General features: G+C 52.6%; 1 protein-coding gene across 1 annotated transcript in view; it reads right to left on the bottom strand.

Moving 5' to 3' along the window:
- The window catches only part of GRIK4 (glutamate receptor, ionotropic, kainate 4), a 307,922-nt gene that overhangs the window by 71,773 nt on the left and 221,164 nt on the right, over nt 1-14,985 (bottom strand). Inside the window, exons 11-12 of the mRNA XM_012644896.1 lie at nt 11,307-11,414; nt 4,687-4,890 (exon numbers count right to left, since the gene is read on the bottom strand). Coding sequence (XP_012500350.1) covers nt 4,687-4,890; nt 11,307-11,414 — 312 coding nt within the window. The remainder of the gene's footprint in view (nt 1-4,686; nt 4,891-11,306; nt 11,415-14,985) is intronic.

Here is a 14,985-nt window from a genome sequence, read left to right as displayed (position 1 = left end):
AGACACAGCCCCGGGGGTTAGAGGCCACCCACCTGGTCCAATTTGTACGAATCCACTTGCTTTTGCTCTAACTACACTCCCTCTTTTAATGGGATTATAACAAAAGACAACGATCTTCATGCCTATGCAGAAAACATGCTTGGATGCTCCTCCACCACTAATAAACCTTGTGTCCAAGCCCACTCTCTTAGCCTGTTTTCTGCTTCTATGACAGGGTACCATAGATTGGGTAATTTATGAACAGTTGGAGTTTATTTGGCTCACAGTTCTAGAGTCCAAGAGCATGGTGCTGGCAGCTGGTGAGGGTCACCCATGGTGGCAGGTGAGAGGCGGAAGTCAGAGCATGAGACAGACAGAGGCTCCAGAGGCCTAACTCACTTTATAACAACGCACTCTTGCAGTAACTAACCCACTCACTAGATAACAACATTAATCTATTCATGGGGGTGGAGCCCTCACGACCCAGTCACCTCTTATTGGGCCCCAACTCCCCATACTGTTGCACTGGGGATAAAACTTTCAGCACGTGAACTTTAGGGGGACACAGTCCAAGGACAGCACCCACCATCTTGGGTAAATAGGTAATGACAGATGAAAAAAGAACGAGGCTCTAGAACTTCCAATGGCGATAACCCCAGGCCTCTATACTTTAATTCATATCACTCAGATATATAGGCAGCTACTGTATCTCTCAAACTCTCCATAGAAAGGGATTCCTTAATCAACCTGAAGCCCCTTGTTGGGGAATTTCTCCTTTATATCATGTTTATAGTTCCTGCTGAAGTGGGAAACATTCTTTGTACTGGGAAACACACATTCCTTGAACAAGAAGGGGGACATTGAGAGACAGCCTGCTGTCCCTAAAAGAGCCGAATAATAATCACTCCTGGGCCAAACCAGCTTATGCTCACTCCTGGGTTTGCTTGGCCATGAGGATTTCCTGTCAATGTCACCAACAATCCTCCCGGAAGAGGGCCTGGCACCGACTGCATTCTAGTGATCCACCAAGGGAAGTTCCAGTCTTCACTGGAGGGAGGCTTGGCAGGTTCCGTCACTGCCCCGGTGGCCAGCCCTGTCGTCATGGCTTCCCCCTGCTGGGCTGGCCTGGCCCACTGTGTCTGCTCGGGGTTGGCCCTTCGTGCTGCGTCACCTCACCCGGTGCACCGTGTGACTCCAGTCCCGAGGCTTCTGCAGGCTGCTGAGATGCGAGAATATGCCGGATGCCTTGGTAAGCAGCCTGCACTGGCTCACTCAGAGGCAGGCAAGGCTGCACAGAGGGAGGGGCTCAGGTCCCACACTCACTGGCTGGGTCAGCCCACGTGACATGCCCCGTACTTTGAGTGCTGTCACTGCTGCCCTGGGATCTAACCTCTTTGAAAGCGGCCCGAGGGGCCTGGTGCACAACCTAGAAGTGTGGTGGAGTGATGTCCTGTGGTGTGAACTTCGGCCGGTGTGAGAGCCGGGACTCACAGACGTGTGTTTCCCCTCCTGCAGGGGACAACAGTCGCACAAGGCCCATGCAGACCAGCAGCTGTGCTTAACACAAAGCTACGGCCAGCGGCCAGCACGCTGACACGCTCCCCTGTATACGATCCCCCCTTGCCTGCCACCTTCCCCTTTCCCCTCACTCCTGACTTAGGTAAGCTTTTGCCTTGGGCTCTGCTCTCTAGGGGGCCTGGCCTAAGACAGCTCTTATACTTCCTGTATGCCGAGTACTCTGCGTGTGTGTGTGTGTGTGTGTGTGTGTGTGTGTGTTATTTTAAATCTTTACAAAAAAAAATCTTTGCAGATGAGCACGGGAGCCTTGGGGGAAGGAGTGAAAAGGATAAGATAACTTGCTCAAGAACACACAGCTAGTAAGCGGACGAATTGAAATTGTAGCTTAGGTCTGTCTAACATCAAGAGTTGTGCCCTCTCAGATCATGAGCACTGAAGTCAGACAGACCAGGGCTTAAACGCTGGCTTTGAACGTACTAGCGGTGTGATCTTTGTCAGGTCACTTAACCTCCCTGAGCCTCCATTTCCTCGTCTGTATAAGGGACAGATTCAGATGCAGTGACCTCTAAGGTCTCTTCCAGCTGGGACATTCAATAGCCCCAAGAGTCTCGCAGGGGACCCTCTGCTGTTACAGCCTCTGAAATGTTCCTGTGCAGCTTGGGAGGGTCGCAGGGGACGGATCCAGGCCTTAGGGCTACTGTGACCCTAGGGGAGCATTTTGGCAGACATAACAAAGCTTTAAACCTGGGGAAGGTGAGGTCCCAGCGTCACCCACTCCTGCCCAGGGCCAACCCCAGTGGCATTCGGACGGCCTCCCTGAAAAGCTCTTCCCTTCTCCTTGCCCAGGTAACTCCCACCCATTCTTCAGAAGTCAGCTCAATATCTGTTCCCCAGGGAAGCCTTCCCTCCCCTCCCCTTGCACCTCCAGGCCGGCCCCACTCTCCTCTAAGCGTCCTCTCACAACACCTTGCACGCTGCCTGCCCTGCACGTGCCACAGCATGGAATTATATATTAATGTGATCATTCATTGGCCTCTGTCTTGCTCCATAGTCTGGAAGAGCCATGAGGGTAGTGTCCATGTTCATGTTGTCCTCCGTTATATTTCCAACGTCTAGAACAGTGAAGGTGTTGAATAAATATTTACTGAATTAAAGGGCTAATTAACTAGTTAATGTCAGGTAGCCAAGTCTTGATGAGACCAAAGCAGCAGTGTTTTTGCTTGAAAGACGATCTGGGGTGAATTTTAAGATCCCTGTCTGATTGCCCAAGTCACTCAGTATGTGGCTGCATGTCCTTGAATCCCAGACTCCTCTCCCTCTCCTGCCAGTCCATGTCACAGCTCATTAGGGGGCTAACAAGGAGATGGCTGTGCACTGACACTGCCATCCCTGGAGTCACCCCAGCAGTCATCAAGCAGCACAAGGGGGCTGAAGAAATGGGCTCAAGGTGATTGAGGACGTCGGCAAGAAGGGAAGGAAGAAGCCTGGCGGTTCAGCTTTCTATGGCCTAACTACTAAGAAACCTTCACAGTGGAATCCACATAAGAAGAACATTCCAGGAGAGGGTCTGGAAGATTCAGTAGAGAAAAGCAGCAAATCCTTTTCTGCTTAAGCGTGTGCACCATCAGCATGATGGGCTCAATCTCAAAGACCACAGAGGGCTCCTGCTGAAGCCTTCGCCCTGCCATCCCCACCCCATGTCAGTCCTCTGGGGCTCCCTAGGCCTTTTGTGGCTTCTGTTGACTTGCCAGCCTTCTGCGTGCAAGCCTCTGTCTGCGAGCAAGGCCCCCCTTCTGAGCCAGCTCCCGCTGGACTCCAGTCACTCTGGGTGGTTCACAGTTCCCCGAACGTGGCTTGCTGTTTTACCCTGCCGGGCCATCACAGATGCTGTCCATACTGCCAGGCAAACTCCTAAGCATCCTCCCTCCTCAGCTCTTACATATCTTTTCCATAGCGCTCATCTATATAGAACTTTCCACGATGCATTGTCACGGATTGCTTCTTTAATACCTCGACTGACATTTTTATCCTTGAAGGCCAGGATTTTTTAAATTTATTTTATGTTCCAAGTTCGGTAGATATAAAGAATTAAAACCATGGTAGTTCTATCAGTAAAGGGATCTGGATTCCAGTCCCGGCTCTGTCTCATACTCACCGTGTGGCTCTGTACAAATCGTTCACGCTGTAGATCGCGCATGTGTACAGTGGGGATGACATCTAGCTAAAAGGCATGTTTACAGAGGAGGATGAGAGATGATGCAGGCAAAGCACCTTGCACATCCGCACATGCAGGGAGGCTGCAGGAGCTCCTCGCACCCCGGAGAGACAAAGGGGTCGGTTCAAGGTCACACTAAGAACCCAGGTCTGTGCTCCCTGCGGTAGGCCCTCATTACCTATCCTGATCATAAAAACTCGGATACGGAAATATGGACAGTGAATTAGCAATGGTTTAATTAATTTTTATGGTTGTTAATAGTGTGTACAAAGAAAACAAGAGATTTCCCCCTGGAAGAACTTTCTATACTCTTGCTCTAACCTAGCAGATGACTGTCATTCCATGACGCTCACCTGCATTTTAATCAAGTCTCCCCACTCGCCCTGAAAATCTACAGCTGGTCCAAGTGCACCTTGGCCCTTGGTCTGTAAAAGGACATTTAACGAAAGCAGAAGACAATAGAAGAAGTAACAAAATAACTGTAACTGTGACCAGCTCCGCTGCCCGTCCATCCCTGTGTCCCTGCTGTTTAGTCATGTCTCCCTCAACAGCATCTCTCAAGGGTCAAAGTCAGCCATGGGTGACTTCTTCCAGGGCCTGTCCAGGTTCTGCCAGAGGGTGCTAATGAGCAGCAAAATAAACGGAACAAACAAAAAGCACCTGGATTATCCAAAAATGGAACCCAAATTCCCTAATCTGCGTTCATCGGTCAAAGCCTCTATGACTTTGACCTTGGGAGAGATCAAAGACTCTCGGGGTAGGAATCATGGCGGCATTACTCACCAATGTGCATTCCCAGCGCCTGGCTCAGTGCCAGCCCAGTGAAGGTTTATGGAATGAATGGACAAATAAGTGAAAAATGCATGAGTGATCGACTGAATAAACGGAGGGTTTATGAGCAGATAACACAGCTTTATCCCCTTCCAATCCCTCCCAGCCCAGCGTCAGGTCCAGATCACCTGTCCTCTCCTTACCCTAGCGATCAGCTCCCCAACCATTCCTGTCCAGGTGCCGTTGGCCTCAGGTACACCGTACACGCCATCCCCGACCAGGCGGATCTTGTAGTTGAACCGGAGGATCTCGGCCAGCTCCTTGAGCATGTCCACACAGAAGCCCTCGTAGCGGTCATTGCCTTCCATCTCCTGGTGGTTCCCCTTCAGCATTAAATACGGGTTTTCCTGCAGCAAAACTGGGCAGCTGTCATTCTCATCTTAGCCCTGGCGTCTCGGCCACACGTGATAGGGAGGGCCAGGGTGCAGGGTGGGGAGGAGATGGGGTAGCGGAGGGAAGTGGCTTGGGTAATGGGTCTTTTGGGGGTGCCAACTAGCTCCCCTCCCCTATTCGCTCCTTAAAGCTCCCCTTCAAGGTACTTCTGTTGTTAGGAACACACAGCGGCTCCCCCGCAGGGAGGCTCAAGCTCAAGGCCCTCCATCTTGTTCAAGGTCATCATTAGACCCCACCCTCCATCCTTCCATCCTTCTCTTTTTTTTCCTCCTCCAATCTGTTTATTCCACACAGACGTATGGCTGGGTGCTGTGAGCAGGCTAGGTAAGGACAAGGACATGGACACCCATACTCCCAGGGCACGACCCAGCCAAGAGGGCAATGGGAAAGACGGGTGGGACTATCTGGTGCAATGTCCAGAGAAGGTTCCATGGAGGCGGTGGGATCCAGGCTCTGCTCTGGGGGATGGCAGAACGCTGAGAAAGGGAGGTGTTTTGAAGGGAAGGCATCATGGGCAGGAGAAACACCATCAAGGCCATGACCCGAGTGAGAGGAGCGCGGCCTACTCAGGCACGATGGGAGCCCTGTGTAGCTGGCGCCTGGCTGTGAGGAGAGGTGGTGAGATGTCTGGACCGGCCTCAGATGCCAGGATGAGAATGTACATCACACAGGCTACGATGGGGGAGCACCACGGGCCTTAAAGACGTAAGGCTGTGAGGAAAGAATGTCATATAGAAAGAGAGGGTGCATCCGGGGTAAGGACCCCCTGCTGAGATGGGATACGGGACACTGAGCCGCAGCGTGGCTCAGCTTGGCCTGGGAGAGCTGGAAGCACGTCAGAGGCACAGGCAGGGACAGGCTCGACTGGCTGGGTGTGGGGTAGAGGAAGGGATCCTCAGCCCCTTGGGGCCCAGGCGGCTGACTGAGGATGGTATCACCACTGGCCTGCATTGTCTGGAAGAGAAAGGGATTTGGAACGTGTTGAATTCGAGGTGCTGGCAGGCGATCCAGGAAGAAAGGACCGACTGGGTGCTTAAAATGTGGAGCGAGGGTAAGATGGGGACAGAGATGGGAAACCTCTGTGTAGAGGTGAAGGCTGTATCTGTAGACCACGTGAGACTGCCGAGGCAGAGAACCGAGAAGGGACAAGGGACACAAGAGCAATGAGAAGGGGCACCGGGGGGTGAACCTGACGGGGGAGGGCGGGAGACGAAGAGCCGCCACGGAGGACAAAGCACGAGCCAGAAAGGCGTAAAACAGAGCCCGAAGAGGGACACGTGGAGAGGAGAATGTGGCCATTCCCGGTGTTCCCACACGGACCAAGTGGGGCTGTGACAGGCACCGGTCATGCGTCCCTGACCACCTTTCCGAGGCAGGCGCAGTGCAGGTAGCCGGGTCATGCCTGGATCAGGAGCGGGTGGCCCCGTGGGAGTGCGAGTGGACCGGCATTTGGAGGAGTTGGCAGATGGGGGAGGCAGGGCGGAGCAGCAAGGGACCGATGGCTCCTCTCCTTGGACCCTGGCAGTCATACTTCTCCTCTGTGCTTCCAGGATCCCCAAGGGGCCACCCAGTCCCGGAATTCTAGGACTCCTTATGCGGGAGGGTAGCTTGACAGGCAGTAGCGTGGAGGTAGGGTGGAGGCAACGGTGTTTTAGGATGGGACAGAACGGAGTGTACTTACAGGCAAGAAGGGAAAATCCCTGGAAAAGGAGAATGCAGAGAAGGAAGGAAGGGCAGCGCCGGCTGGCGGAGCAAGGCCCAGGACACAGAGGCTGGAGACAGGGTCGGGTGGGGGTGAGGCAGAGGGCATGGTGTGGGCACGCATGCAGAGAGCAGGGACCGCATGCCAGCCCCCAGGGCCATGCTGACAGGGAGAGCAGATGGGCTTGGAGGCTTGGTGTGTGGGGGATGCCATAGGGAGAGAGAAGAGATGGCCCAGCTGAAGACAGGAGGCTGGATGCAGGTGGGCAGCTAGGCATGGGGGTGACACTCAGGCTTGGGGACAGGTATGAGGGCAAAAGGCTGAGCATCACGATTCTAGAAGCTGAGAGAGGGCCATGCTGAAATGTCGACTGGCTGAGCTCAGGCTGCAAGGGCCTTTTGGGCGGGGGGAAGACGGAGGGCCAGACAGACGGGCCATCATCAGGAAGCGGGGCGTGATGAAGGGGGAGCAGGAAGGCGCAGGCTGTGCGTCGGGGAGTGGAGAGCTCTGCATGGAAGGTGACATGGTTCCGATTCATGATCCAGACCACCACCGTGTCAGTGAGGCGGGCCAGTCTGCCCGCCCTCCACGCATGCCGTCATCAGCACTAGGGCCTCTCTGTGCCCAAACTCCTCTCCTCCCAATCTCCTGCCCACTTGCCCACCCTAACTCATCTCTGCCCTTGGAGTCACATGTCCTCCTCCTGGGCCGACCCATGGCTCAGAGTCCCCTGCTCTCACGCCCGGGCCCATGTAATTAACCTCCAGTGTCTTCCTATTTGCACCTGCTCCAGGTAGGACGTCAGTGGAGCCGGGACTGACTCTTCACCATCCTTGGTACCTCCACCCGGCTCCAGCATTAAGCACTTCCTGACTGTGCAAGTAAAAAGCACAGAAATGGCTTCCCGGACAGAGCGTGGCTGGGGGTTTCCGTAAGGGATTGGTAACGTCCAGGGGTATCTTTAATTATCCCAAGGAGAGTGTCACGAAATTCTGCTCCCCGCGTATTCTCTCCTCTCAAGTTAATTTAAAATTCACTGCCATATTCAAAGTAAATATCTACACAGGGCTGATCTTGGAGGGAGAAGACGTGTTGGAAAGGCAAAGTATCGGAAGGGCTGGGGCTCACTAGCACTCGGGACGCGCGGGGCTGAGGGCAGGCCTGGAGCAGGAGACCCTGTGGCGATAATGCAGCACAATGTTTAACATGAGGGCTGACACGGAAGAGTGTTCAGGGAGTGGGCGCTGCAGCTAATTCTGTGTGTTTGCCGGTATTAACCAATAAATCATCCGCGTGTCCCAAGTGTACCCTGACAGGAGCGCGAGACAACATGGATATGTGCCGAGTTTTAAGGGATAAATCATTCAGGATTACCATTTGCCAGGAGAGACCCACAAATGGCCACCTGGGGACTGAATTAAGATCAGCATTCCCGGTAAGAGCTGTTGACTTGGATCAGCCACCTTAGGCACACGCACACGGGCACACGCACACACACACACACACACACACACACACACTCACACACGAGAAAAGAACAGACACTAATTGCTACTTGAATTGTACTTTCCATGTTATTAAATGTCACCTCACACAAAAGTGTCCCGCCAGCACTCCTACCCCTCATGAGCACATGCGTGTATGTGAACATACACATGTGCACATACGTGCACACACACTAATCAGAGTGACTTTCCCAGCCTAGAAAAATGACTCTGTGGTCTCAGTGTAGCTGTGTGTCTATTCCAAAGCTTCAAGGACAGTCTAATTCTGGGCTCTGAGAGGCAGGAGGTACAGTCCAGTCACTTCCTCATCTTCCTCCCTAACTCTCGTTGGCTTTTAAGGGACACCTCCTATGCTGTAGGAAGGAATTCCTCTACTCTGATTCTAATTATTGAACCCCTACTTTGTGCAGCGCCCCTGTCTTTCAGGAGCTCTCATCCCAGAAGGGGAGGTAGAGCTCTAAACACCACAATGCCACATCAGAGTGGTGTGGGAAATGATAGATACAGGTAGAGAGCAGGAGTTCAAGCAAGGAAGGCTTCGTGGAATAGGTGACATCTGAGTGGAGCTTTGAAGGATGCATAGATATTTCCAGTTGGAAACAGAACTTAGAGGGAAGGGTAATCCAGGCACAGGGAACAGCAAGTGCAAAGGCAGGGAGAGGCACGATGCAGTGAGAAAATATCGGGCAACCTAGCACCCGTGGACGCCAAATCGCAAGGAGAGGAAGAAGGTGAGGTGGGCTGGGCCTGATTATGAAGGGTTATATCCCAAGCTCAGGGGCAGTAGGGCCTGGGCACCCACTGAAGGATTGTAAGGAAAGAAATGACAGGACGACTCTGATTTCCAAATGGCCACATTGACAAAGGGTGGGGGGCGGGGACAACAGAGCAAGTGAGAAGGGCGCCCGCAAGGAGGCCACGGGGTGGCAGGAGAAAGAGGCAGACGGGCCTGCAGCCTGGATTCGGGCAAGGGCTCTGAGCATGGAGAGAAGGGCACAGGCTCCAGAAGATTTTCAGAAATAAAAGAGACAGTGGGAGGGAGGTCCCAGCAATCCCACTGTGTGCTGCCTTCTGCCCCGAACTGGACTCAGCCAGGCTGCTCCCAGATCTCCGCGGACAGCGACACCAGCACCCTCTAATCTTTCTGGCATTCTCACATCGGTTCAGATAAGCTAAGGTTGAGCTGAGATGGGGACTGAGTGAAACCCTGGGAGCTAGAACTGCTCTCTCCGCTTTTCCCTCCGCCCGGAGCACTCCTGCGCAGACAACCGCCTGGTTCGCTCCTCACCTCCACCGGGGCTGTGTCAGAGCTCACCTTCGCAGGGGGGCCGCCCTGACCACCTGTGCATCAACACCACCTGCCCTCGGGGCAGCCCAATCCCCTTCCAGCCCTATCTCTTTCCCCCCAGTGACACCTTCCGATTTATCGCATGGCCGTATTTTTTGTATTGTCCGTCACGCATTCCCTGCTGGAAGGTGAGCTCCTTACAGGCAGACGCTTTCGTCCTTTTGGTTCATTGATGGACACTGAGCACTACAACAGTGTCAGCCACACAGTGCTTACATCAGAGTGGTGTGGGAAATGCTAGAGACAGGGAGAGAGCAGGAGTTCAAGCAAGGAAGGCTTCACGGAAGAGGTGACATCTGAGCAGAACTTTGAAGGCTGCATAGATATTTCCAGATGGAAACAGAACTTAGAGGGAAGGGTAACCCAGGCACCAAGAACAGCAAGTGCAATGATAAATATTCATTGAATGAATGAATGAAAACGTTCAGTGACCCCATCTCCTACCAAATGAGGGGGAACCTCAACAACCTGGCCTTCGAGTTCCTAAGCACTGTGAACCCAACCTGCTTCTCTGGCATATGCCTCTCCCCTTCTCCACCGACGCCTATTTCCAGGGAAAACCTGTTAGCATTTCCTGAGCACCTTCCAATGCCCTCCTTCACTCACTGCCCCCTCCCCACTCGCTCCCTGTCCTTTAGAGCACAGCTAAATGCCCGTTCTTCTCTGAAGGCTTTGCTGACCTCCCCACGGGCTGGGCCCTCTCTCTCCTTCCCATTCCAAGAGCTCTAGGTGCACACCTCTTTCCTGTATTTTATCTCCCCCTGCTTACAGTAATCAATGATTCCAGCCCAGGGCCTCTGGGCCCTGGGAGTTCATGCGGGTAGTGATGGAGGTCCCCGAGCTCTTTTTATTTATTATTTCCAAAAGCCTGAAAGAAATGGACGCATTTGCAGACCTTGCGTAGTTAGCAACGATGAGGCTGAGCAGGCTAACGCACGCACCGGCTCTGCTTTGGGCTGAAATGATATCAGTGTGGCAACACTGGTTACCTCCTGCCGACAAGATGCTGCGCCAGGCAGGGAGGGATGCTTTTGATTAGTTAAAAGAAGGAGCCGGGGGAGGGGGGAACAAACTAATTACTGCTTAATACATGCAGTTGGTTTAATTGACAAATCTTCTAAAGCATGAGGTCTTCGGGGGGGAAGACAAACACCTTGCTGTGTATGCACTTGACTATCCCATGCACTAAATTATGTCCTCTTTGAGGATAGAGACCGAGTCCTACTCATCTTCTGTCTCCAGGACTGAGCACAGTGCCTGGCACGTGGCGGGGGGTGGGAGTAGCGGGTGGACTTGGTAATTACTAAATAGAATTGAATCCAATTAAAAGGGCAGATGGTCCTCTGCCCTGTAGATTAATTGAGAACTGTCTTTTCACCATCTGGAAATAAAGGAACGGGCCACGTAAACCCACAGATGTTAGGTGTCCACCTGAGGGGTGTGGTGAGGGAGGGCCCCGTGTTGTACACGGCAGGCACCAAACAAGGTGGGCCCCTGGGAAAGGGCAGGGGGTCCCCAGTGGACTGGACCAGCTCCCCCAGCCTGGGCTGTGCACAGCCGTCAAGGTGCCCCTGAAAGAGGCATCCACAAACGGTGGTGTCTCCCTGCCCCATCCCTCTTCCCCAGCTGCTTGGGAACTCATCAAGTATCATTTCCATGTGAAACAGCAGCGCGAGTGTAATTACACTGTCATAGATTGGCCTCGGCACTGTGATCAGAGCTCCCATCTTCTGTCACGGGGAAGCCTGAGAGTGCTCGGAGCCGGGGGAGGCACCCCAGGGAGCTGCAGCTGGGAGCCCGGGGGACCCTGCTTACCAGGATGGTGGTGACGACCAGGGTGGTGTTGAAGAGGCTGTCGGAGATGTTAGAGGCGTACAGGCGGCTGTCCATGCTGAGGCCCTCTGCCACGTGCCACTGGCCGATCTGCGGACACCAACAGGAGAGGACTGGGAAGAACTGGAGGAAGGAGAAGGCTGGGCAGACCAGGCCCGCGGGCCTCCAGGGGTGGAAGGAACCAGAGGCCAGGCCCTGCCTCTGGTCGGGCTGCGCGTGCGCAGTGGCAGAAAGGAGGGGTGTGGAGTATGCAGCGGGGGCTGGACTGGGGCAAATGGCCATTATACAGGATTGGGGGGCTGAGAGAAGACAGGAGGAAAGACGTGGGAGAGGTGGGAGAGGAAAATGGAAAAATAAGTCAGGAGTGGAAAGACGTTTGGGGAGTTTGTTCTCACAGAAGAGAAGAAAACGTGGAGTCGCATGATTTTGCGGCAGGGATGAGCCACAGAGTTCTTTTGCTTCGGCCTTCAATCATTGATTATGTAAATAAGAATCAGGATGGTACACTGGGGAGAACCAGGCCCTTTAATAAATGTTTGCTGAATGGTTAAATGAATGAATGAAGAGGGACGACCCAGGTTCGAGTCCAGGTTGACTTGCTTGCTAGCTGTGAAAACTTGGGCAAGTTACTGAAATCGTTCAGAACCTCAGTTTCCCCATCTGTAAGTGGGGGTGATGACGTCTGCCCTGCTTTCTTCGCAGAGCTTCTTATGACTTCAGAGATCATGCACGTGCCGGTCTGATGTCACATTATTCACCCAGACCCAGGAGCAGAGATCCCAACTCTGAAACCTTAGGAAAGTTCCTGAACCTCTCTGAGCATGTTTCCTCATCTGTGAAATGGGGACAATAATGGAAACTTCACTGGGTCACTGTGCAAATACACTTAACCTGGCACTCAATAAATGTTATTTTCCTTCCACAGTGTCTTTTTCTTTCTGTTGCTTTTTGTTTCCTTTATGTTATTGTGATAAGAACACTTAATATGAGATGTACTCTTCTGCCAAATTTTTAAAAGTGCGATGCATTACTGTTGATTATCCCACTGTCTTAAGGACCTCCACAAACAAAAACCAAGAACAAACAAATAAAAAACTCTATGACATCATCAGTTCTCCATTCTAGAAAGTTACCTAAACCTAAACTCAACAGAAGTGAGTTTTTAGATTGTTTGTTTGCTTTTCCTAGTGGAACTCTTTTGGTAAATAAATTTTTTTAAAAACCATATACACACACGCAAACACATACGTATGTATATACATAAAATCCCAATATATTTTTCCTAGCTGGAGCACCTGGCAAATCATTGCTGTTGCTGAGCGTTTTTAGGTGGGCAGCCAGGGGAGACGCTGACAGCTGGCTAAAAACCCAACGAGATGCACATGTCCACCTCTGCCAGCCATCCCCAGGCAGCAGCAGCAGCTTCCCTGGAAAACCCACACGAGTCCTATGGATCCCATTTGGCTCTAATTCCCCAGAGCTGGGCTCTGGGTTCTCTTATGGAATCTCCAGCAACAACCAAGGCATGTCGCACCCTAGTCCCCCGCCCCACCCCATGTGGCTCACAACAGCAGGGACTGGCCTTACTTACGCTCACATCCCAGCACCTTGCTCGGACACTAGTATGCGGAGGCAGGGAAAGCCCTCACAACCTAGGGGCAGACTGCTGTTGTCGGCGAGGCATAGGCAGAAGGCAGGGAGCCCTCCTCTGGCCTCTCCCAAAGGGACCAGCCAGGCCATGTTATTGCCTGAGCTTTCCCTTCCTCCTCTCTCTGCGGGGGGAAGGGGTGAGGAGGATGAGGGATGAGCTGCTGGCTTTCGAAATGAAAGGGGAATAGTTACTGGGCACCTTCTGTGGTAGATGTATCAGGCTCTTTCCTCTCTTTGAATTCTCCCATCAACCCTTTAGAGTAGTTTCTGTGTTTCTATTTTATTTGCAAAGAAACTGAGGCTCAGAGAAGTTTGACAGCTTGCCTAAGGCCACCCAGCTGGGAAGTGCAGTGCAAGCTTGAACCCAGATCTGCCTCCTAATCCTGTGATCCCTCCTTTCTCTGCCACTGTCTCTTAGGGCGGAGATGCTAACGTGCCCTCATTTAGGCAGGCCAGGCCAATCAGGGAGTGCCTTCGAGGGGCCTCAGCCATCCAGTAGGAATTCCAGATGCATTTCTTCTCCTTGGTCTTGACACTCTGCAAAGTCAGGTGAAATTATTGTCCTCTCAGAGGCTCAGTTTCCCTGTTTTCAAAATGGGTAGAATTGGACCTCAATGGTCTCCTAGGCTGGGAAGGGCTATATTTGGACAGAAGGAACATGAAGAGCAATGGTGTGGGATGTCAGCATTTGGGCATTTGGGACAGGATTGAACTACTTTTGTCACTGTAAACCTCTACTTCCCACTGACAGGGCCAGTGAGATCTCAGCGCCCCCAGCCACTGTCCCATCTCACTAGCCACCTGCTCTAAGAAGCCCCAGCCCAACTCCCTGGGCTCACCCAAAACAAGAGATAGCTTCCCGCAAAAGCCAGGGATAGAAATGCTTTGCCCAGAGCCAGATCCAACAGCCTGAGCAACGCACCCTCCCACCCCCCACCTCTGGGGACATGGCAAAGAGACTAATTAGCCCCCAAGCTCCAGTCAGGAAATGAATCTCCCACCCACCTTCCCATTAGTCCCAAAGAAATTAATAAACTCATCAGAAACAACAAAGCGGCTTGGCAGCTATTAACCAGCGCAATCTAATTGCAGAGAGGGAGTAGGAGGGAAAGGAAGAGATGGAGCCAGGCACCCTGGGATACGGGCTAATTGCCCCACCCACTGGCACCCTTGATGCCACACACGAGCCGGGGAGAGCAGGAGATACCGCTCTTCCATCACTGGCAATCTGTGGCTCTGCCTTCAGCCAAATCGCCTTGCTCCACCCTGCTGACACCTGCCCCCCAAAACTCCTGTAGGAACAGCTGTTTCGAAAGCCGCTTCCACGTGCCCACATGTGCCGTCTCGATTTTGCCTCAGGTAATGTCTCTCGGTGGCTCTCTCTGGACTCTCTGCCTCTCCCACTTGCTCTGCCTCTCCACCAGTTTAGAGGCCCCAGGGGTTGCAGTGACGAGAGAGGGTATGGATTTGGACAGGACCGCTGCTAGCATCTTAATGCACATGAGAAAAAAGTGCTCCTCTGGGCTGACATGGCCCTGCCGGTCCACGGCCAGGAATGCAAAGTTCTGGCTGATTTCAGGCTCTACTCACCCTTGAGCATTACACGGCACAAGGGCCCCAGAGTTGGAGGACTTGGGTTTAACCTGGCTTCTCTGCTATGAGGTGTTGATCATTACCTGTTGATCCCAGGTAAATTGATGAATCCCTCTGAGCCTCAGTTTCCCTAGTCTATAAATTGGGGATTAAAATAGTAATTATTACCTCATAGGGTTCTTAAGGAGATTAAACGAGATGGTGTATGTGCAAAGCACTATGTCAGTATTTGTTAGTTTTTAATGAATGCCATTGCCCCAGACGGAGGTGTGATCTCTGCTCTACTAAAAGGCTTTGTACTGTGGACTTCAGTTTATTAAACAGACTAGGTCAATGTCTCAAAGTTTGGTTCCCAGACCAGCAGTATTAGCATTAGAATTAGCAAATTAGCAGTATTAGCAAATTCTCGGCCTCGCCC

Source organism: Propithecus coquereli, unplaced genomic scaffold, assembly GCF_000956105.1.
Source record: "Propithecus coquereli isolate 6110/MARCELLA unplaced genomic scaffold, Pcoq_1.0 Scaffold222, whole genome shotgun sequence".
Taxonomy (NCBI): domain Eukaryota; kingdom Metazoa; phylum Chordata; class Mammalia; order Primates; family Indriidae; genus Propithecus; species Propithecus coquereli.
Note: the sequence above shows the minus strand (reverse complement) of the source record. Positions and strands in the feature narration are given on the sequence as shown.